The sequence below is a fragment of the Lolium rigidum genome, chromosome 6 (assembly GCF_022539505.1).
Source record: "Lolium rigidum isolate FL_2022 chromosome 6, APGP_CSIRO_Lrig_0.1, whole genome shotgun sequence".
NCBI classification, from domain to species: domain Eukaryota; kingdom Viridiplantae; phylum Streptophyta; class Magnoliopsida; order Poales; family Poaceae; genus Lolium; species Lolium rigidum.
This window is the reverse complement of record NC_061513.1, coordinates 341,719,145-341,743,675: the sequence shown is the minus strand read 5'-3', so window position 1 is coordinate 341,743,675 and position 24,531 is coordinate 341,719,145. Positions and strand designations below refer to the sequence as shown.

Genomic DNA, 24,531 nt, shown 5'->3' with positions numbered 1-24,531 from the left:
GAAACTGAGCTTACCGGAGGGCACTGGTCGTTGGTGTAGATATCCTTGATCAATTCCGGGACCGGTTGGCCCCGGCCTATCTTCACGAGCGTTTTGATTCTCCTTTTCAGAGAGTCAGCCGGAAGGTCGTGGCGGGTAGCCCGGAGCAGGTCGTCCGCCCGGTGTATGCGCGGATTAATCGCGCGTTATGCCGCGATGGTCTGGATCCGCCGGGTAAACCAGCTAAGTGTGAGTTGAGCTCCGGTTAGCCCGTCATGGACTAGCCAAGATATTCTCCGCGCCGCCTTTTCCAAGATCGGAGTTTGAGCGAGTGAGGGAACAAAGCTCCAGCTCGCAAGTTCTTCCGGAGGCTCGTTGACGAATTTGGGCAGGCCGTCGTGGACGTTCGGAACTGAGACGTTCTTTTCATAGAACCATCCGGCGTTCCAGTACCGGACGGATTCGTGCGAATCATGAGGTGGATACATGCGTCCAGGTCGGAGCATGAATGTCATGCTCCCACAGTTCACCATTGCTTTGTCCTTCGTTTCTTTCTTCACTCGGAAGAAGAACTGCCATAAATTGACATCCGGACGGATTCCGAGATGCCCTTCGCAAAGTGTAACGAAGTTGGAGAGGAGGAGGTATGAGTTTGGGCATATGTTGTGCGGCTGGAGCCCATATGTGCTGAGGATGGAGAGGAAAAACTTTGAACAGGGGAGCGACAATCCGCGTTCCACCCAAGCTTTGGTCATGACCACTTCGTCAGCTCCGGGCTTGGGGACGTCGGTGTCACGTATGAAGCTCCGATGAGGCGGAGATCATACCCTCGTTCGAAGCTCTCCGAGCTCCACGTCGGTGGTTTCGCGAGGGCCACCATTGACCCCGTTCTCCTTCGCGGATCCGAGCTTTAGAAGCCCTCTTGTTTTCCGCTTCCCGCACCTTGGTTGCCATCCTTGCTTGACCTTCGAGTTCTTCTTGGAGTTCTTTAAGGGAAGGGATCCGGCCTGGAGTGGTGCTCGGAAGATGCGGAAAATGGTTGAGCTAGCCGGATGTCGGAAACATATGGTGGTAGGAACGCAATGGGATCCGGGCAAATTGGTTCCACGACACCGGGTTCCGGGTTACTCGGAGAACTACCAGTGCAGTGAGGAGAACCGTGAGGCATGCTTCCGGCTGCAACCATGCGAGCTAATTTGAGTAACCGGAAAATCTATACTACAGCTACTTCTTCTTCTACAAGGCCGGCGCACGTACCGTCAATGGCGCGGTGGCTCGACGGAGCTCCGGTGGAGTCGAGATCGCCGGACTTGCAGGGAATCGCCTCGCGTGACCACGAATCGGCGGCGGACAGGATTTCCCGTTCAACCGTGGGAATCTTGGCACGAGGAGAAGCCTGGGCCGGCGACGCGTGAAGCTCACCGTGGCAAAGCTCGCCGGAGATGAGATCTGATGGGCGGCGCGACGCAAGGAAGAAGACGAAGTGGTGAGGTGCGGTGAAAGAATGAGGAATTACCGAGCCGCGGGGGTATTTATAGGCCACGCGCGGAGATTCGGGATTCGGATCCAACGGTGGAAATGGAACGGTCGCACCGTTGGATGGATGACACGTGTCTTAGGTCAAGTGCGGTAAAACGACGTGGAGGTAACTTAACCATGCACTCCCGAATTTTCCGGCTAAAGATTTGCATCTGCGAAAATTTAGCGCGGGAAAAAAGGAGGTTGCGCGCAGGAAAAGCGGAATCTCCATTGCGATACCTAATTTGAAGACGAAGGATTTCCGAGTGAATGAACCCGGAATCAAGTAAAAGTTTTGAAGCTCTTCAAGATTCTCTTCGGATCCGAGCTAAGTGAAGTCGGAGGAATGATGAATCTCGGAGAACTTCGGGGGCTACTGTTGTGGGTATACTTTATGGGTATATCAACGGCATGGCCTAGATCCGGCAAGCCCGGGTGGCCCATAGATGGTGGTGAGGCATGTGGCCCATCGGGCGGCCCGATTGATGTAGATCCCGAAGGATGAAGTCCAGCCCGAGAACAGGAAGCCGGATCTCTACCGACCTACGAAGGAGGCCGAATCCGTGACGGCCCATGAAGTATCCGGATCCAAGCACGTACTTGGAGGAAGGCGGATCCTTGACGTACACGGCAAGACATTGTACCGTAGTTAGGCAACTTGTATTCCGGCTAGGACTCTCCATGTAAACCCTAGATCCGTGCGCCTTTATAAGCCGGATCCCGGGAGCCCTAGAGGCACAACCACAACTCATTGTAACAACGCGAAAGCGCCCGGATAATTCCGGACAAGCAGCGAGTAGGCCCTGTCATCGTGCAGGTGTTCCGAAGCTGGGTAACTCGCGTACCATCGTCCCGTGTGCACTCCGCCCTATGGCCCCTACTTCTTCTCCCCCTCGTGAGGATCCCTCCTCCGAGGTACCGTCGATTAGGCAACGACATTTAGGCTATGGACTGCTGGTTTGTTGAGTGTATTGGTTTGGCAGAAATGTGCTCACCACCTGTTTGATGAAATGGCCGCAAGAAACTTACTTTCAATTTTTGGATGAAATTTGGTGGGTTGCAAACATATAACATTTGAAGTCTACTGATGGTGGTTGGGGTCAATTTGGAGTTGGTTTGCAAAATCACAAATTGCACCATATCTTAAATCTGTTTCAAAGTCTCATCTTTGCTTGATCACCATTTGAAATTTAGCAAGAATTTGCAGTGATGGTTTTGGGAAAAGTTGTTCACCTTGATGTTGTCTTGGATGAGGTGCAAAGAGTTGGCAAAGTGTAGAAAGGAAATCTCTAAATATCAGGGCTCAAAGAGGGCATCAGGCTAAGATTGTCAATTTTGACCATTAGTGCATGTGAGTTGGTTTTGATTTCAAATTTGATTCAATTTGAGTTTCTTTGATTCCAAAAGTCCTAATAAGTGTTTAGTAACCATTTACAACCAATGGTGCAAGCCAAAATGGTCTAGGTTAAGTATTTGCAAAAATGGCATAAGCCCTATGTGTGTGTTGAGGTGAATTTGGTATTTTCTTTTCTCTTTTTCTTTTTCCTTCTAAAAGGATGATCAAGAGATCATGGTTAGGGTTTTAGGGCAAAGGAAATCAAACAAGCAATCATCATGGCAAAATGCACACTAAAATAAATAACAAGGTGATCTATATGCATAGCACTATATGGTGATAAAAAGTTTTTCTTGGTTCTCAAATTTGGTATTTTGGAAACTCTCTTTGTCTCTTTATTGAAAAGTTGGGATGTTACATTTATTTTCTTTAATTTTTGGTAGAAAATACGTGCACAAAAAGAGAAAGTAAACATATAAGAGCATCTCTAGCAGATCCCCTAAAATTTAGAGGAGGAACGGCGTCGCAAAATAGAGAAGGTTAAATTTGCTCCTCTAAGTGGTAGCCGCTAGATCATATCCCCTATATTTAAATGAGAGATTTTTTTACATGGTTTTGCAAATAACTCAAACATACAAACTTTAAACATGCATACATATTATCCAAAAAACAACATATTGATCAAGTTTGATCCAAAAGCACAACATAGCATGTATATGTTGTGGACCCCATCACCACCTCGGCCTCTTGTTGAGGTCTTCTTCTTCCTCCTCATCATCATCGACATCAATGACCGTGGTGATTCTTTACCTCTTGGGTGTAGTCTCATAGTTTCTTCTTACCCACTTATCATTGCCCTCTAGTTCCTTGTAGCAATGAAACAATGTAAAATCTGTGTGGCCACCCTTCTTGTTGCGATGGTTGTACACTTCTTGTTCCAATGGCATATATTGGGTGATTGGCCCACCACTTGGTGGTAAATTGTTCACCGTCTCAATGGCGCCAGACCAACGATTGCAACACTCAAGTATTACGCCCCAATGATGACTAAGAGAGCCTTGGGTGCGATAGGACGGTATCTTGACAACATTGCGGCAGTGCTCTTGAATTATTTGCCAAAAATTGTCCTTGCATTAATTGGTGCCAACCGATGCATCAAGCGAAACGTTCATCCAAGCATGGCACAATGCAATGTCTTCTTCTTCACTATATTTGGCGGATCTCTTGTTCGGCTTCTTTCCATTCTATTTTGTTGTCGCCACCTCACGTCTTCTTCAACTACTTCCACCTCGGTCACCTCTTCTTTGGCTTCTTCATCTTACGTGGCATAGACACCATAGCTATCACCAACGACGAAGTTGAGTTCATCGAGGACTTGGGTGTGTGAAGAATCCAACTAAGACATGAATTCGGCCACCCCAATCTCGGTGGAGCTTGCTTGAATCTCGGTCATTTCATTGACCACATCGCAAGTGGCCACTCGAGGACGTGCATAACCGGCTGAGAGAGAAGCTATGGTTGTTGAGGAAGCCGGCGAAGCCTTGGCCTTGTACATAGGCATCGAGTTCGATGCCGTCGTGTCCTTCCTTTTCCTCTTCTCCATCAACGACTTAGTGAGGGCTTGCATCACCGCCGTCGGCTTCCGCGACCGTGGGCCACTCAACACCGAAGCTAGATGCGGCTTACCCATGGCCGCGTGCTTTCTGGTGGCCTTGTTGGTCGCTCCCATCGGCCGCACCGGTCCGGTGTTGCCCAACCTCTTTCGCAGCATCGAAAGCGTCACGAGGGTCAAATCGGGCGCCGAATCGTCGCCCAAAAACTCTGGCGGACATGCGGGGATGAGCTCTGGTTCCATTCCGGCGCGTCGGGGGAGAAAGGTGGCGCAGGTGACGACGGACGGCGGTTTTGGGCGGGAGTGGCGGCCGGTTGGGCGGGTGCTCAATTTTTGGGGATGGATTGTGTCGGGGAGGAAAGATGAGAGGCGCCTCGATTTTTAGGGATCACTATCCTATCTTTCCTCTTCTAACCGTTTTCGGCTTCGGCTAGTGTCGGCTTCGGCCGTTAGCGGTGCATATTTCCTCCTCTAAGTCTTTTTCATACTTCTGCTACAGATGCTCTAATGACACACAAAGAGAAGGAAAATGATCCTGTTCAGCCGGAGGCAGCCTACCTCGCAACCTCCGGGCGCACGGCCGTTGATCCTCGTCGATCCTACCCCACCAAGGCAGCTCCTGCATGGAAATTCTTCTACTTATCTCCTTGATGACTCGGTCTCCATCGCTCAACTGACGGCCGCTCCTTCGCTACTCCTCCCCTCCCTCTCCTGTAGGTTGTAGCTCGTCTATGGTTTCACGAATGGTCGGTCGCCGCCGCTGATCCACGCGTTTCTCTCGACAAGAACTATCGACGTGGATGCGCACTGCTTCAAAATGATATCCTCCAAGACACCGACAACACTGCGAGCGGATGACGGGTGTTACGAGCTGGCGGAGACAATGCTGCGAGCCAGCGGCGAGGATTCTGCCGACGAATAGATGAGTGCTGGCGAGTTGGGCGGTGCTGCTGCATCTAATCCAGAATCAAGAGTCAACGTCGCCGGCGAGAGAGGCGGTGCTTCAAGCACCTATTGCCGAAGCTGCAAGAGCCGTCGTCGGAAGCTGACGCCGGAGCCTCCGATGACCATCACTGATACTACAAATGCTACCGGGTGGAGCTACAAGTGTGTAGCGTCGGAGCTACAAGCGACCTAGGTCAGAGCTGCAAACGACGGACGTCTATGCTACAGGACCCTATTGCGGAGCTGCAAGCGACCAACGTAGAAATTACAAACCACCGTCGGCGAACGGTGATGCTGCAAATGGCTATCACAGGAGCTACGAATGTCCTATGCCAGAGCCTACCGCGGAGTTGCAAGGGGCTAACGCCGAAGCTGCAAATGACCATCACCGGAGCTACGAATGGCCACCACTGGTGCTACAAGCGAGCGACAGTGTGAAGCTGCAACGACGTCTTCTCCGGCGTCAGGCGCGAAGGAACGGCGACATCGCACAGCTTGTGCGAAAATATGGGGATGAGACGCGGGAGATAATGCGAAGCCGCCGCCTCAGAGCATCTCCAGTCGCGTACCTCAAAGCGGCCCCCAAGCTTTTTGGGGTGCGCTGACTATTTTACCACCCCCAGCCACGCCTCCCAAAGGACCTTTTCGCTCGGCGCGGACAAATACGTGTCCGACGCCCCGAGGTCATCTCTGTTCCACGGGGTACGCCGCGGGTGCGCCCGACAAAGTGCGGGTCGCCGACCTCCGGTCAAGCGGCGTTAATGGCCTCGCGGCTTTCCCAGGTGGCGCAGTAAAGCGTCTCGTCGCGCATGGCCGCGTGGCCATCTACGTCGGCGTTATTACGGCCAACACTCCCGTTGCCGATTCGCCTAACGCCGCTGTATAAAGAGGCGACCCCTCCTTCCTTCTCGTCCCTTTCACACACCATCCGCGTCGCTCTATCGACAGCGCCCCCAGTCCCCAGATCTTGCCGATGTCGTCTGAACGGAAGAACATCCTCGCCGTGAACGGCTTCGGGCGCGGCAACCTCACCGTCGCGGAGACGTGGATGTTGTACAACGCGCGGTACCCTGTCCTGCCGGACACGCGCAAGGGCGGTTGGAAGATGGTGGACAACGGGATCGGTGTCCCGCTGCTGCCAGTGCCGGATACGCAGCAATGGAGGGACGAGATCAGGGCCCAACGCCTATGCCTGAAGCCCGAGAAGTGCGCCAATCCCACGTAGGCCCCCACCAGCAACGACGCATGGTGGTGGGATTTCTTCCAGGCGTGCTACGACGCCGGCATGCACAACACCGTTGGCCTCATCGGGAGGGCGAACACCTGGAACATGGAGGGGCGCATCCGCTTTTGGGGAGTACCCGGGCGCACCTCCCCGCCGTCCTCGGCGGCCTTCGCAACGGCGGCGCCAGGCTAGAAATGCTAGAGTCGTCGCCGCCATCGCCTACGGCTCCCTCGCGCTGGCAGTAGAGGAGGACAACCCCCCATTTTTCTTCCTCGAGAGCGGTGCGGTCAGCGCCGTCCTCTCACCGCGCCTCCCCTTACACCGCGCCGAAGCGAGAGGTGAAGGAGGAGTACGCGACGCCGCCCCCAAATAGGAGGCGTGGCAGCGACGGCGAAATTACAATCCGCGAACCGCCGTGGGTTCCAGCGGCAGGACCCTCCTCGTCCGAAGCAGGAGGTGAAGGAGGAGGAGGACGACGAGGAGGACGCGAAGGCCGCGAAGGTAGCGGAGTACCTCCATCGGCAGCAACTCATCGCCAACAGCGACGACCCTGAGGACTGCCCGGGATACAACACGGCGCACATGGCGTTGTTGAATGACAAGGACGCCCGTAGGGGAGACATCAATGACCTGATCACCATGTCCATCCGCGACTCCGGCATGCCGCTCGTCGATCTCACCCACGATGGCGAGGAAGCTGGACCCAGCGACACGGTGAAGTACGAGCCCGTCGACGAGGACGCCAGAGGCACGGTGAAGGTCGAGCCCGTGAACGAGGACGACGACCCTCACGGCAAGCATGGCGTCATTGACGACATCATGCTCAATCTTCACCAGTACTACGACCGCTCTGGCCGCTGCAAGTTCAACTAGTTTAGTTATAATTTTAAATTTCATCCAATTTCATTCAAAACCATGTAATATATAACAAATTTAAATAAATTCTTTTAATTAAAATTAAAAAATCTAAAATTTTGATTGGGGATGTGACTGGAGAGACGTGTCCCAAACGCGACACCAAGCAACAACGTCCAACACGTTTTAGGGCCGTTTTGAGGGACGACCGGAGATGCTCTCAATCACGGGTGAATTGGAGACGGTCTCTCGCCGGAATTTCATGCGGCGCGCGGCAGCGGGATTGCGCTGGATTTCTATGCGCGGGGTTGAAGGGGATTGTTCTCTGGTGCGGAGGATTGCGTGAGGTGCGGCGTACGCGTGTATAGACGTATAGTCCCAAGACCCAAACCAATCTGACGGTCGTGCGTCATCGGCCTGACTTGATCGCGTGGTTCCGCATGCGTAGGATACGTTGATTAGATCCTCCGGAAGATGCGTAGCACAGCCCCAAACAGAACCTGGCCCGAACTCAACCAATTTGAAAGAAACACGGTCGGTTTTACAGAGACGACCAGCCTTTGCACCGAGCCGGACTCGGCCTGCGGTGCAAGAGATTTAAGCGATGCCGTCTCGCAGAGTTTGTGGCGATAATTATTCATGTTAGGTAGTTTGTTAGATTCGTAGATCGTCTCCGCAAGGGAGCCTACGGCGCGGTACTCGTCGGCGAGCAACCAACCTCGGGCGCCTTCGGTCTTCCACATGGAGGACTTGGCCACTCCGTTGACCGATGGCCTCCCCGGTGCTCCTCCGGCCAACACTACTCCACCACGCCATGGTTCTTCCCGCTTCAATTTGTCACCCTGTAAACGTGGTAAGTCATGGAACGGATCAGGTTTTGTACTGATCTCATGTACTTGGCATTGTTCAGTGTTTTCGTGTGATCTCTAGAGTAATGTAAGATTGGGTGAAATTGACGAGTTTTCCTTTGTTTCCTTCTCGATGGCTGCAGTATGGCGCACGATGCTACCTGACTTTGCCCCCATCGATGGGGCGGTGCTCTTTGGATTGGTGGCGTCCATCGGCAACTTACTCCAGGGGTGGGACAATGCGAGTATCGCAGGTGAACATAAATCTCCTGCTTTTCTGTTCCTATCATATGCTGATATACTTGTAGCTAGTCAGATCTTTATCGAGAAAAAAGCTAGTAAGATGGGTTGCTACCTTAAGGTCTGCATTACCACGATTCGCCAATCTGTCAATCTGTCTAGCCCGTGTCAGGATCTTCCCCTCTCGTGGCTGTGTGTCTGCATCGTTTAATTAACATGCAGATCTTTGTGTCCATGTTAAAAATCGGTGGCGTGACCCATCTCAAGCATAACAGGCATGTTACAGAAAGATTTCTTTCTTCATACTTTAAATACGAATTGTAAAAGGGTATTTTATGCTTGTTTATGCAACAGATTTCATGTGGTAAAAAGTCACTGATGCAAGTCCTATATAGCTTACTATTAGACTTAGACATATATACTCCTTCCGATCCATATTAAGTGTTGTTAATTTAGTATAACTTTGTACTAAATCAATGATATTTATTATGGATAGGAGGAAAAGTACCAAAAATAGAATTAGGTGCGGCTGCAATCTATTATTAATGCAGTAATATTTTCAAATATCATTATGCTGATTTTTTGTAACTGCTTGCGTACCTACTGCATATTAAAAGAAAGAAGTGACTACACAAACTGATAGTTGTATAATTCATACACTGAAATCTTGTCCTAAACTGCATATTAAAAAAAGAAGTGACTAGGCAAACTGATAGTGGTATAATTCTCATATATTGAAATCTTTTCAGAGAAAAACACATCTCCACTGTTAGCCTTCCCAAATTTTAGCTTCTTCGTAAGATGATGCATGACACACAATGTTTATATTGATAAATTGTACTAAGTACAACTAAAAAATATCATTACACACGTACCAATACTTCAAATTATTTTTCCTAGTTTGACATATGTTCATGACTTTGCTAGGTTCTATGCTCTACATAAAGGAGGAGTTCAACTTGCAGAGCATGCCAATGGTTGAGGGAGCTATCATGGCCATGGCACTTTTTGGTGCGACAATGATCACAACAATCTCAGGGGCGTTGGCTGATGCATTTGGTAGGCGGATGATGCTACTTGTCTCTGCAGTATTATCATTTATTACTGCGATGATGGTAATATTTTGGTCTCAACAAGTTTACATGTTACTACTCACGAGGCTTGTTATGGGATTCAGTATTGGTTTGGCTGTCACACTTGTCCCAATATATATCTCAGAGATTGCCCCTTCAGAGATAAGAGGAAAACTAAATACATTCCCTCAGTTAAGTGGTTCTTTAGGGATGTTATTATCCTATTGTATGGTGTTTTGGATGTCCCTAATGCCTAAGGTTGACTGGAGAATCATGCTTGGGATACAATCGATACCATCAATGATATATTCAGCGTTAATCATTTTCTATTTGCCCGAGTCTCCAAGTTGGCTTGTGAGGCAAGGAAGGGTCGATGAAGCAAAGAAAGTTTTACAAAGACTACGAAGAAGGCAAGATGTCTCAGGTATGACAAAAATCACACTGAAATTTCAGTTTCATTTCTCCCTTCTCTCGTTATTGTACTGCTAAATATTAGCATTAAATGAATATTGATATTCTTATCTTTTTGGATAGGTGAAATTGCGAGTCTTATTGAAGGCACACAAATTGATCAGGCTCCGTGTTTACAAGAGTACAAAATTAGGCCTAAGGAAAGTGTAAATGATACAATGGTTTTAAATAGTGAAGACTCTGAACTGTATGTCCTTCAAGAAGATTTACCTCGTGTTGCCTATATGATTAAGGAAACCACAGATGAAAATATTGTTAGTTCTTTCACTAGTCATGGAGCATCCTTTTTTGATCCACTTGTTAGCCTTATTGGGAGTGTACATGAGAGTTCCCTTGAGGTAATTTAGCGTTTCCATTACCTTTTTTCTTATCATTTTTTGTTAACATTGGAACATCAATGTTTATAGCAAGGTTTTGCCTTTTTTCAATTATTAGCATGAATCCGTGATAATTTTGTTTTATGTTTTACTTATCGTATGATTGGAAGTTTTCCGTATGCATCTCATGGGACATGGTTTACATTATTTTGTACTAAATATGTTTCTAACAATAATCATGTTCGGCTATCGAGAATCACTTGTTTATGTGACATGCATTTTATTTACATATTTTCTAATTCAACAGAACATTTACCTCATAGACACTCTCTATGTTTATACACTGGCAGGGATGCAATATGTTTGGTGAAGTAGAACAACAATGTGCAACTATGTGGGATGAAGAGAATCAAAAAGGACCCACAGAGGATGAACCAGAACATGAAAGAGATGATATGGGGGAGAATATCAATGATCCACTGATTGATGGTTCAATAGGCAGAGAAAGAAGTGAATTGGTTACATCGCACAGAAGAAGAGGTTTGCTTCCTTCTCGGAAAAGTGGCTATATTGGTGGAGGTTGGCAACTAGCATGGAAATCTTCTGATGTGTTCTCAAATGGACAAGTACAAGATTGTATGGACCGAGTATACTTGCATGAAGGTGTGCCAAACCCTGAAAAGAAATCCAGTTTGGATAATTCAACAGATTGCAAATTCACACAAGCTACTGCTTTGGTTAATAAGTCCGTTTTTCACAAAGATCAGTTTGGAAGTCAGAACATTGATCTTCACTCGTCGGAGAAAAACTTGAAAGGCACAAAATGGGGTAATCTATTAGAACCTGGAGTAAAGCGTGCATTGATAGCGGGTGTTGGAATACAGTTACTTCAGCAGGTAAGATGACTTCTTCCTAGGATCGTGAATGTGTGGACTATATTATTTGTGACTCGGGCATTTTTTATAGAATTAGTTTCACACATTATATAAGAGTCAAATGAGACATGAATAATTAAGAAAAAAAAGGTTACTTTGGATAAATATGTTCTAACTTTCTTAGTTGGTTCTTCTATGCAGTTTGCTGGAATCAACGGCATTCTCTATTATACTCCACAGATACTTGACCAAGCTGGTGTTGGGGTTCTTATTTCCAGTATTGGTCTCAGTTCAACTTCTGCGTCTATTCTTATGAGTGCCCTTACGACATTATTGATGCTTCCCTTTATTGGTATTGCAATGTGGCTCATTGATCGAGCGGGAAGAAGGTATATTTTTTCTGTCATTATAAACCTATTAGTACTCGCTCCTTTCCTTGTTATAAGGTATTACTTTTCTGAAAAGTCAAACTACACTAGTTTTAAAAAAACTACCGATGCCTATAATACTAAATAAATAAAATATGAAAATATATTTCATGATAGTTCTAATGATATCAATTTGGTGTTACGGAGGTTGATAGTTTTTTCTATAAAATTCACCAAGATATTATAGTTTGACTTTTCAGAAAACTAATACACCTTTGTAAGAAGGAATGGATGGAGTATCATTTAACATTGGACTCCGTGCATATCTTTTTATACAAATCAAATGTGATATGTACTCTTTCTTATCATGTCTAGGAAGCTGCTTCTTGTCACCATACCGATCTTGGTACTAGCGCTACTTGTTTTGATTGTTGTCAACATTGTGGACTTGAGTGTTGGATTACATGCTGCCCTTTCAACAACAAGTGTCATCGTATACTTTTGCATATTTGTGATGGGATTTGGTCCAATACCCAACATTTTTTGTTCGGAAATCTTCCCCGCCAGAGTCCGAGCCATTTGCTCTGCTATATGCAGCCTCACATTTTGGATAAGTGATATCATTGTTACATACACCCTTCCTCTAATGATGAGCTCTCTCGGCTTTACTGGTGTTTTCGGGTTATATGCGGTGGTTTGCATTTTGGCCATGTTATTTGTGTATATGAGAGTGCCAGAAACAAGAGGCATGCCGCTTGAAGTCATTGCAGAGTTCTACGCGCTTGGGCCATATTGGCACGCGGATCAAAAACAGAAGGGGGATACGAAGGACAAGGAATCTGAAGAAACATTTGAAGCAGTAAGATAGATTCATGACTAGACATACCCACTCATTTACTAAAGACATGTGCCACTGTTATTTTTTGTTGTCATAGCTTGATATTAAGTTTGTAAATTACCGGTGTAAAGCATTGACATATTGTCAGCGATGTCTATTTCCTTGGTTCGAATTCCAAATTCTTGTTCCACCATGCATGATGTTATTGACATATGCACGCTCTACACATATTCTCCAATATATCATGTGTCCTAAAATTCTTGTTCAAATGATATTAGAGCATCTCCAGTCGCGTCCCCCAAACCGTCCCCCAAACCGCGCCGGATTGAGCGTTTGGGGACGTGTTTCGTTCGTGCCGCGTTTGGGGGACGTCGCTCCCCAGTCGCGTCCCCCAAACAAAATTTCGCAAATTTTAAACTTAACTAGATTCGATTAGATTCGTCCAAACTTACATAGATTCGAACGAAATTTGACTAACTTTAAAACTAAACCTAATCTAGAACCACTTGCGGCGGCCGGAGTACTGCTGGAAGTTGTACATCTCGTCGGTGACGACCTCCTGCTTGACGCGCTCGTCGACGGGCTCGTCCACGGGCTCGTCCTTCACCAAGCCGCTTGGTCCTGCCTCGCCGTCGTCGGTGAGGTCCACCAGCGGCTTGCCGGAGTCGCGGATGGACATGGCGATCGCCGCGTCCAGGTTGCCCCTCCGAGCGTCCTTGTCGTCCATGGACGCCAAGAACGCCGCCCGCAGCCCTGGGCAGTCCTCGGGGTCGTCGGCTGCCGGCGATGAGCCGGCTGCTGCCGCTCGTACTCCGCCGGTAGCGCCGCCCTGCGACGCTTCCTCCGGCTCCTCCTTCACCTCCGGCTTCGGGATGAGGAGGGCGCCGCCGCGCCTCCCTTGCTGCCGCCCGCTGCCGCTACCGCCACGCCTCGTGTTGACGGGCGTCGCCGGCTCCTCCTTGACCTCCCGTTTGGGAACGGTGTACGGCGCCGACCGGTACGACGAGGACGGCGTCGATCGCGCCGGTCCCGAGGAAGAAGAGTGCGAGGAGGACGAGTACGTCGTCCTCCTCGGCTGCCATTGAGGAGACGGCGGCGGCGACGACGGCATCTCCAGCCTTGGAGCGCCGTTGCGGAGGCCGCGGATGACGTTCTCGAGGGTGCGCCCCGGAACGCCCCAGAACAGGGCGCGGCCTTCCCTATTCCAGCTGTTGGGCCCGCCGATGAGGCCGGTGGTGCTGTGCATCTCGACGTCGTACTTGGCCTTGAAGTACGTGACCCACCAGTCGTCGTTGTCCTTGGCCGCCCATGTCGGATCCGCCCGCTCCTCGGCGGTGAGTTGAGCCCGACGGGCCTTGATGGCGTCCCACCATTGTTGCGTGCGCGGCTTCGGCGGCGGCGGAACGCCAATGCCGTTCACGGCCATCTTCCGGCCGCCGCCGCTTGGCGGCCGCATGTCCGGCGGGACCGGATACCGGCGTGGTACGGCGCCCACGCCTCCGCCACGGTGAGGCTGCCGCGGCCGAAGCCGTTCGCCGCGGCGATCTTGCGGGAGGACGAGCTCGACATTTTTTGAGCGGCGAGGAGAGGATCCGGGAAGGGGAGGCGGCGGCGACGAGAAGGATTATGATGAGCGGCGATAACCGGAGGGCGTCTTAAAACAGCGGCGGCGGCGGGTGGTTGCACGCAATAACTCCGGCGCGGACGGCCACGCGGCCATGCACGACGAGACGCGTCCCTGCGTCACCTGGGAAAACAGGGACGCCATTAACGTCGCTTGACCAAAGGTAGGCGACGGGGTTTTAGCCTTCCGTGCCGCTGACGCGTCGGGCCCGCGTCGGTTGGCCTCGCGTTTCGTTGTGTCCGGCGTCCCCGGAGCGTCCCCGTGGGACGGGGACGGGCTCGGGGCGCCGGACACCGTATCGGGCCGCGCCGGACAAAAATGGGCTTTGGGGGACGCGGCTGGAACGCTTTTTTTGTCCGGCGCGCCCCAAATCGCTTTGGGGGACGCGACTGGAGATGCTCTTATATGTGCATTGGCCATACTGCCGTGAGAGCCATGTACATCAACAAAAGCGTCATGTCTTCCCTTCCTCACTCTGTCACCCCTCTGCCTGCTACTGCCATCCATGGCTGGTGTGCTGGAACAACCACCTCACCCGACACCCTGCTCCCAGCCGCCTCCTCTGCCAGCCCACCAGCCACCCCTCCCTATTCCTCGCTGGAGTTCACACCATGTAAGCCCGAACTACAGTTCAGTGGACTCCGCAGCCACAGCTCTCTCGTTCTCCCTCTCTCTCTCAATCTGGTTTTGTGTGCAGACACACAAAAAAAATGGTAAGGAAGAGAGGAGTTTGGGTAGGAAGAGGGGACTGGGGTGGGTCAGCGGCCAGACAGCATTTCTTTATACTCAAGTGACAACAAGAATAGCAAACGTTGGCACACATGAGAGACGGTTCACTAGACTTCCTTCCATAGCGTTACAACAGTCATGGCATATATGTATAGACAGATACAATGTCCAGCAGCAGCAGGAACAACAGCAACAAACAACAACAGCATCGCAGGTCCTGCGATATCTTTTATTACTGCAAAATTGACCTCCGCTGGACTACCGGTAGCTGCGGTAGATGGGAGTGTACATGCAACTCTCAGCATATTTCTCCAGATCTCTAGGGCGTGGCAGGCGAGTCGCCAAGCCTGCAGAAAAAGTTGGGCAATGTCAGTTTCCAAAGTTCAAACCCAGGTTTTTCCAAGGGACCTGAAAGAGTTCAGGTGTCAGAAGAACATACCGAGCTCATAGGCCTTTGCAGCCACGCTAGCAGCGATTTGGGCAGATATCTTTCTGATGTTCGTGAAGGGTGGGAAGATTGATCCTTTGTCAAAGTTCTCCTGGGTGGCCTGTTCAGCTAGTGTTTCCGCTGTTCAAAGGAATGACAACTCGTCAACATCCCATAATGTGAATATCGTTTAAAGCGTAGGATAGTTAGGGGAATGGCAGGGCTTCATGGATAACATATTCAGCAGTTCCCTTTGAAGTTACTTACATGCAGCAAGAAGCATGTCCTCATGTACACGGGTTGCTCCAGAGATGACAACACCAAGGCCAAATCCAGGGAAAATGTAAGCATTGTTTGACTGTTGTGGGTAGACAAAAGAATTAGATTTGAGGAACTTCTGCTTTGAGAATAAGCAAGCTTTTGGACCAGCAATATTTATTTCCGTTGGAAGAGAGTAAAATCATACCTGGCCAGGCACATAAGTCTTTCCATTGTACTCCACAGGATCAAACGGACTACCGCTGGCAAACACTGCACGACCCTGCAAATATGGAGATGCATTTTGCATGTTTTAGTGAAGTTCTTATTGTGCCAATTATGAAACACCAGCTATGGCGATACATGAATACTAGAGGAAACTTATTTCGGAAAAATTGTATAAGACCATACATGGAACATCTTTCATTAATCTTTGTTGCATTTCAAATAGGATATCAGTGATTCGTTGAGAAACTCACCTGGGTCCAGTTATATGCTTCTTCAGCAGTACATTCAGAGTGCGATGTTGGATTTGACAATGAGAAAATGATAGGTCTCTACATTTAGATAGAATTTTAAAGATCAGAAGTTATTCAACCATCTCACTGGTTCCAGGAAGTTAAAACTTGGAACACCAATAATAATGTTCAAAGTTCAAAATACCTCGTTGAAAGAAGCCATGGCCTCAATAACTTCTTTCGTGAAAGTCCTGCCAACTCCAGAAGTTCCAATCAGCACTGTAGGTTTGATGGACTGAGAAATAATACACCAACTTTAGTAAGATACAGCGTTAACAGAACAATTTCCGGAAAAAAACATCACCACTAATTGAACTGAATTCTTAAGCGTGCGTAAATAATGAATACCTCAACTGCATCTAACAAGGTTGTCAAAGGTTCATGCTCGTGTGCCCAAGATTTTTTGAATGGCTGAAGGGAGTCTTTTCTGGAGTTGACGATCAAACCCTAAATATGTAACAGAGTAATATTGTGTCAGGCAGCTAGCTGCAGCATTCAAAATATTGTGCTAAAAACTATTCTTTGGCTCCATACCTTTGAATCCACCAGCCAAATCTTTTTGCGGCACTCTTCTATTGGAGCATTTGTCTATGAATTGATCAATATCAGCATGTATTAGCACCACCATTAAAACTGTATGCACAACACTGACATTTTGAAAGATTGAAGTTAGTTACCTGTTTTGAAATCTCAAGAGCAATGAGTTCTGCAATACCGGTTCCAGCCTGCAGTGAAATGCATCATCATATTGTTCCAGAGAATGTACCATCATATGTGTTCCAGAGAACGCATCATGTTTTAACAGTTCTGCAAAAATTACACTGAGAAATTTTCACTGACCTCACCAGCACCAAGGAACAAATATGTGTGCTCTGCTAGGGTTCCACCGACGACCTTCAGGGAAGATAGCAGGCCTGCAAGGACCACAGATGCTGTTCCCTGCAATCAACACATTTCATATCAATACGTGAAGACAACAAACTGAACGCAATACTGAATAATACAATATGGACAACATCTGATAAAACTAAAAACTTCGGCATGAACAATTATAGATGCAAGTGGGCCAATGTTAGGTACCCTTTATCCTCTTTAGTTCTTTTTATGACATCATCATTTTTGCACACAAAATCTCTATCAACAAAACAAACAGTTACACACCTGGATATCATCATTGAAAACAAGATGACTCTTGCTATATTTTGCAAGCAAATCAAACGCATTGTGATTGGCGAAGTCTTCAAACTGGCAAAAGGAAGATTCAGGCTCACTATTTTTAATAACAAATCAAAATGATCACTATATAAAAAAGAAAATTACTGGGTGTCTGAACTGACCTGGATGAGAACCTTTTCACCGTATATGTGCTTAACAGCATCCATGAACTCTTCCATGAGCTCATGATACTCCTGCAATCAAGGATAAGTACAGATCAGACCTAAGTGTTGGTTATTTTGAGAATGACTTTGATTCCTCCAAGCAAAGTTTGTAGATCTCCATACCTCCCCGGTGGCACGTCTTTGCCGAATCCCGATGTAGAACTCGTCGTTAAGCAATTTCTCATTGTTAGTACCAACATCAATTGTAATAGGCAAGCACTGCAAAGTTCACATTTAAGAAACTGAAATTATTTGGCCGTTTTTAGCTGGTAGCAATATAGTGGGATCATTAAAGGAGACAGCAACAATATGTGAAAGCTTACTGCTGACGGGCGAACTCCTCCAAGGGCAGTGTACAGAGAAAGTTTGCCAACAGGAATTCCCATGCCCTATAGGATATCAATCCAACAAAATGTAAGCAAAGTTCCTGAAGTAAGCAGCTAATTCGACAAGCATACCTGACAACCCAAATCTCCAAGCCCCAAAATGCGCTCACCATCAGTAACAACGATAACTTGAATGTTCCTCTCAGGCCAGTTCCTTAGCACATCAAGGACCTTCCCCCTACAATCACCTCAATTAAGCCCCAATAATAAACAAAACAGATAACTCTTGTAAGTTCAGTCAAAGCTAAGTGAACGTACTTGTCTCTCAAGCTGACATACAGACCCTGTGGGCGCCTAAATATGCTCCCATACTTCTGGCAGGCCTCACCTACAGTTGGTGTATAAACCACAGGGAGCAGCTCCTCCACGTTATCAATTAAAAGCTTGTAGAAAAGCCGCTCATTCCTCTCCTGAAATCACAAAGCATTGCGAACAGTGTTGCAATCAGTAACTGCAAACTTCAATAAAGGTTGGTTGTATTTTATCAGATTTTCAACGACGAATTCCCCACGTTGCATAGTCAATCTTCTTACATGAGAAAATCCATAGTTCACTGAAATATAGAATCAAAAAGACTAATCAGGCTACCTGAAGGTCCATCATGGCCACATAGCGCTGCAAAGGGACCTTGTACTGGCGAAGGTCGTGCATGATCTTCTTTACCTGCATATACACCGAGAATACCTTTTGGAAAACAAAAACCAGAATGATTTACAGCTTAACTAGGCTAGTGACGGTTGCACATACTTGGAGCTCCTGGGAAACAACTGCTGGAGGAAGAAGGCCACGCAAGTAGTGCGCATCCCGCTCCTTCTCGGAAAATGCAAGTCCCTTGTTGTGATGAGGATCTCTCAGAAGGGTGTAACCACTGTGGCACAAAAAGTTAATAAGCATTTTTTGATTTAGCATAGGGCGCAAAACTAATTAAGTCCATTGCACAAAGTATGGTCGTTCTCGTAGTCAACTGGATACTTGACTTCACTTGCTGAAGTTACTATTATCTGCTTGCTTTCAGTTAACAGACAAACTTATTTGCTATCATTCGCCATATGTTGTCAATTCAGTATCAATATGCAGTCAAATTTCGCTGTCAGGGGTAGCTGAGAAAACAAGACGCACAGATACTGCTGTGGGCCAGATTAGAATGTACCCCACCCACAAGAATGCATGAAAATGGAGAAACCAAAACAAGACAACCGATTCGTTGACATGAAGAACCCTTGCGACCTAATCAAAATTCTACGCAGAGAAGTTGTAAAAATTCTTGTGATCAATTGGGTACTTGACTTTCCTTGCTGAAGTAACTGTTATCTGCTTGCTCTCAGTTAACTGACAAACCTATTTGTTATCATTCACCATAAGGTGTCAATTCAGTATGAGTATGCAGGCAAATTTCGCTGTCAGGCGTACTGGAGAAAGCAAGGCGCACAGATATTGCTGTGGGCCAGACTAGAATATACTCCCACCCACAACAAGAATGCAAGAAAAATACTAGAAGAGACCAAAACAGAACAACCAATTCCAATTCGTTGCGTTGCTCAACTACTCACGACCTACTCAAAATCCGTCCAGCGGTGGCAACCCGGTCCGCTTTAAAATTCTACAGAATGATGAAACAACGAAACAATATCCTCTCAGTAAACTGGAACTGAAAACGTAAAAACAATATACTAGCAGTACCAGAAATTTTAACGCGACCAGCTGGGGGACCCCAACAATACCGGGCAAACCCATACCGTGTGTGAGGGAACCAACAAAACTCGGCTGACCTGTGTTTCTCGCCAGAAGGAGAAAGCGACAGTTATCTTACGCCCCCACACTACGCGGAAATCTACCGGATATGGACGCACAAAACCAAACCATTACGCGATTAGATTTGTTTCGGGCGACGCAAGCAAGGAGACACGCATCCTGGGTTCCAGAGTCCAGGCACGTCGAAGTTCTAAAATAGACTACTAAAAATATGTTGAGTAGTTCTAAAATGGAGTAGTAGTAGCTTCAGCGAAGCAGCAACACGCGGGGGAAACCGTACAGCTAACCCCGAATGGATCCCAAACGGCAACGAATGAATCGAAATCCCCCACACCCAGATCGCGTCATCGAAACGTCCGCCCCCACCGACTCCCAGATCCAGCACGCGGCGATCGGATCCGATCCGCTCACCTCGCGACAGAGAAGGCCCAGGGCGTGACGGGCAGCTCCTCCTCCGGGGGGCTGTCCTCGGCGGCCGGCGCCGCCGCCTCCTTGTCGGACTGCGCGGTCTCGGCGGCCGCCTCCATGGCCACCGCCTCGACCCGCTTCGGCGGCGCCGCGCGGACCGCCACCGCCGCGGCCCTCCTCCGCACCTCCATACAGCTCGTGCACCCGCTGCCGCCGCCCGCATCGCCGCCTCCGCGCTTCCACTGTTCAGACAGAAAAACACAGACAGACAAGCAACGCTTACTTCATCGAACACGTCCACAATACCACAGTGCAATCGCACGACTGGAAGCGAGCGGCGCGGACACCGGAGGCGGGATCAGCGAGCCAAGAGCGCAGGGCGGTGGCGGTACGTACCAGGGAGGCGGCGTGGGACGCGGTGGCGGCGCGCGCGGAGAGCATGGCTGCGAATTCCTCGGGGAGCTCGGACGCGCGGTGGGTGGGTTGCCTGCTGCTTCCGTGCTCAGCCCGGAAGGAGGAGCCCCTGCCTGCCTGCCTGCGCGCGAGGGAGGTGGTGGCTTGGCTTCGCTCTGAAGACGGGGCGAGGAGGAGACGGAGGAGGCAGGGGGCTATAAAAGGGGGGCCGTGCGCTTTGTATTTGGCGTCGGGCGGCGGAGTACTTTATTATCTCGCCGCGGTCATTTCCGCACGCCATTTCCACCTCACCGGCTGCCTCCCCGTTTTACAGGCGGGTCGCCGGTGGAAACCGCTGGTCACCGGCTCTGGTTTTTCGTAAGGGTTACGAAATACAATTTCTTATTTTCACCCTCCAATCATGTTATTCATAATTTGCGCAATTCAAATGAAATGTGGACCAAACTTTTTTAGAAAACAAGATAACATCGAGTTATTAACCGCCAAAAGATGAGTGGGGACACCAAATTAATAAGTTCATAATAACATTTATTTCGTGCCAAAGATGCATCGCTAACCATACGACTTACGGAAGTTTTCAACAACGCGTAAAGAAGGACAAATGAAGGGAAGGTGCTACACAACGGCATTAACCTTCAAGGCACGCCATCGACGCAAGCGTAACAAATTGTGCATACGGACATCCACAAAGGCGTGAAGTCGTGTACACCAACTTCTCGTTTGTCTTTCGCTCTATGATTGGAATTGTTTATCCATTGAAGATAGGGTGACGAGGAATAGCTAACTGAATTTCACTTTTTACCCTATGTTTGTGGCATATCTTTATGATTTTATTACACTAATTAATTACCCCCATTAAACTATTTTTCTCGGTTCCTAATAGCCCGAGACCATAGGCACAGAAATGTGGACGCAGAATCGGTGGGCAACTCGACCTTGCTTGCTACGAATGTCGTTGCTCGAAGCTTTTGCGTGACCCTAGAAGATAAAGGGGTGGAGAATTGGCAGTACCAGTGCGTGGCATGCTAGGTGGGTGCAGGGGGATGCGTGTAAGGTGTACCAGATGTGGTTAGGTATAGCGGATGTACTGATTTGGAGAAGAAAACGGGAAACTAGAATGCGCCTTCGAGCTAGACAATATTCAATGTAGACCTACCAACCAGTAAACCCAAGATGTCAGATTGAGAAAAAAATGATTAGATTGGAGTAAATATTTACACTCCATCACAAAAAAATGCGGTAAAAGCGACACAAAAAAATGAGCGAGGTAACTAATGTTACAAAATCACAAAGAGGATGTTAAAAGTGGAGTTCACAAAATAGAACTAGCAACCTCTTCCTTAAGAGATTGACTACGGATAACGAAACGTGGTGGAGAGATTACCTTACCGATGACTATGTACGCTGTCTCAATTGAACTTAACCGTTTCTGTGGAGGCTACTTAGGACTCGTTTAATTTCATAGGATAGAAAAAATATAGGAATATGAAAGATATATAATTGATATATCATGTCTACTTGAATTCTATGAAAAGATGAAGTGTGTTTGATTATAGCAAATGAATTTTTCATTAGGTATGACATAATAATTTTTTCCTATATGATTTACACTACGAAATTTATATAGGATTAGTTCCTATTAGATAGACGTGTGAGCTTTGCCTCGCGTCCTAGCCGCATGCATTTCGTTTTGGCAAAGAGTAAGGCCAATAGTGGTAGAATTGTAGGCGTTTTGTCTACGCCATTGTCAACTCAATGCGCACGATACATTATACATGAAGGATCTCACACATCTAGTTGAGAAGCCCAACCCTTCCATTCTTTCACTCTCGATATTTTTAAAACAACATCAAATCAAACTCCAAGCTGCTTATGGGGGTGAAGAACAAAGAAGGAAAACCGGTAGTACTAGAAAACTTCCGGCCAAGCAGCTTAGGCGGTAGTACTGGCCTCCCCGAGCAAAACTTCCGGTCCAAAAATCTTTTTACGAAAACTACAGTAAATAGATTTTGGAAACTCTGATTAAAGTGAAAACAATTTTGTTGGACAGATAACGACATGAGCTACCCACAAAAATGGATATTTTACCATGAATTCCGAGGTGAAACCTATAACGCGAAGAACCAGCAAAAACTCTGATATAGAAAATGCAACAAGTATTTCATGCAAAATCGGTTATCGATGAGCTAGAATTTGTCATGGAAATAACAACAAGCTCTAGAATACCACATAAATAAGATCCAAAACCATGATTCCACGGACCTTTGAGCTCTCTGAACGATATAATCAATTTACTCATTCAAGAGCTCTCTTGATAGGACGGCAACCGATTCTAACAATGCTTGCTTGATGAAATCTTGCGGATTGCTCCCTCATAATCCAATATGGAAGAGCATCTTCTCCAACATATCTTCATATATCCATGATTAACCAGTGGATGGCAAGTTTCAAGCATATGATCTCTTCGAGATGGCTCATCTGACTTACCCTTCATTTCTTTTTTATTCATAGTGTTGATCTTGAATATAAACATGAGAGCACACTCCATACTGTTCTTTAAGACATACTTCCAATAGACTCAACTCTCATTAGATCAATCTTAGGATCACTCCATGAATATCTTGTTCATCACTGGTCTTCTTTACTTTCTTCTTCTTTCAAACTTGAAATTAACATATAGTTAAAGTATTGTCTATGGACAAATGTACAAGCATGCCTCAATGGAAACACATTAGTCCATATGAATTATCATTAACTACCAAAATCATACATGGGGGTTCCATGCACTTTCACCTATGTTGATCGCCTTGCTACGTAGATTTTCTATTCAGGCGGAGGAGGAAAATAATCGGACTGACTTTTCACAAAGAGTGAAACATAAACGTGATAATTTCAAGAGTTTTTCTTGTATAACTAACGAGGTGTGCTTTGTATCTTGCATCGGGAGGGTGGGATCACTCCTTCGGCAAAGTACAAGGTTTTCCCTTCACAAACATTCAAAATACCATAACTTTTCATCCAATTCAACTAAACAATGATTTGAAGCACTTCTTTTTTCCATTACACCATTTCGAAAACCAAAGGGCTCGATCATAAGGATATGGAAAGTACAAGGTTTCTAATTCTAGCTAGAAATGGGGGTAATTGATACAAAATTTAAAGTGAGTAAATAGAATTCTATGGTTTTGACTTTACTAGAAGCTTCCTACTTTGTAGAGGGGTTAATAGTGGAATTTACAGGTGACCGGTTGGGCACTTAGCATGGGTTACTACTTGGTCCAAAGGTTCCGTAAACACACACATGCCACAATTTGCACTTAGGGCATATACAATCTGGTGACATTAGCCTTCCCTTAGGCTGGTGCCAACGCGGGCTGGAGCGCGGGCGCTATCGCCCGCTGCCGGGCGAGAGGCGGGCTGGAGCGAGGCGAGACGAGAGGGCTGGGCGCTGCGGCTGGCGCCGGGCGCTACCGCCCGCTGCCGCCCGGCTACCGCCCGCGTTGGCGGCGAGAGCGAGGCGTTAGCAGGGCGAGAGGCGGGGCGGCGCGTTGGCGGGGCTGGGCGAGAGAGGGGCGGGCGAGAGGGCGAGCGAGAGCGGGCGGTAGGCGGGCGGGAGTGGGGCGAGAGGCGGGCGTTAGCGGGCGAGAGATGGGCTGGAGTGGGTCGGTAGTGTGTAACGGCTAGCTGACGTGGCGCGACCTGATTTGTCCACGTCAGCTAGCCGTTCTTCGGTTCAAAAACCCTATAAATACCCCCATATGTTTCACTCACTCCACACCCATTTCACGTAGGATAACGTTGCATAGAAAACAAAAATTTTCCTACCGCGAACACGCAATCCAAGCCAAGATGCAATCTAGAAGACGGTAGCAACGAGGGGGTATCGAGTCTCACCCTTGAAGAGATTCCAAAGCCTACAAGATGAGGCTCTTGTTGCTGCGGTAGACGTTCACTTGCCGCTTGCAAAAGCGCGTAGAAGATCTTGATCACGATCGGTTCCGGCGCCACGAAAGGGCAGCACCTCCGTACTCGGTCACACGTTCGGTTGTTGATGAAGACGACGTCCACCTCCCGTTCCAGCGGGCAGCGGAAGTAGTAGCTCCTCTTGAATCCGACAGACACGACGGCGTGGTGTC

General features: G+C 47.9%; 2 protein-coding genes across 2 annotated transcripts; one reads left to right on the top strand and one right to left on the bottom strand.

Moving 5' to 3' along the window:
- The first annotated feature begins 8,467 nt into the window (after positions 1 to 8,467).
- LOC124664888 (monosaccharide-sensing protein 2-like) lies at positions 8,468 to 12,530 on the top strand. Its single transcript, XM_047202309.1, has 7 exons — positions 8,468 to 8,572; positions 9,486 to 9,889; positions 9,971 to 10,055; positions 10,166 to 10,440; positions 10,770 to 11,315; positions 11,496 to 11,683; positions 12,038 to 12,530. The coding sequence occupies exons 1-7, from the start codon at positions 8,473 to 8,475 to the stop codon at positions 12,528 to 12,530; spliced, it is 2,091 nt and encodes a 696-aa protein (XP_047058265.1). The 5' UTR covers positions 8,468 to 8,472.
- Positions 12,531 to 14,936: 2,406 nt separating this feature from the next.
- Positions 14,937 to 20,437, bottom strand: LOC124658978 (NADP-dependent malic enzyme, chloroplastic). The gene is made up of 20 exons (XM_047196956.1): positions 20,378 to 20,437; positions 19,985 to 20,223; positions 18,569 to 18,689; positions 18,410 to 18,484; positions 18,080 to 18,231; positions 17,894 to 17,999; positions 17,759 to 17,824; positions 17,559 to 17,654; positions 17,394 to 17,465; positions 17,218 to 17,301; positions 16,897 to 16,995; positions 16,734 to 16,781; positions 16,591 to 16,644; positions 16,405 to 16,503; positions 16,202 to 16,291; positions 16,018 to 16,095; positions 15,747 to 15,821; positions 15,548 to 15,638; positions 15,293 to 15,421; positions 14,937 to 15,200 (listed from the first exon to the last, which is right to left on the bottom strand). Exons 1-20 carry the CDS (start codon positions 20,420 to 20,422, stop codon positions 15,112 to 15,114), a joined length of 1,908 nt encoding a protein of 635 aa, XP_047052912.1. The 5' UTR covers positions 20,423 to 20,437; the 3' UTR covers positions 14,937 to 15,111.
- Positions 20,438 to 24,531: the final 4,094 nt, after the last annotated feature.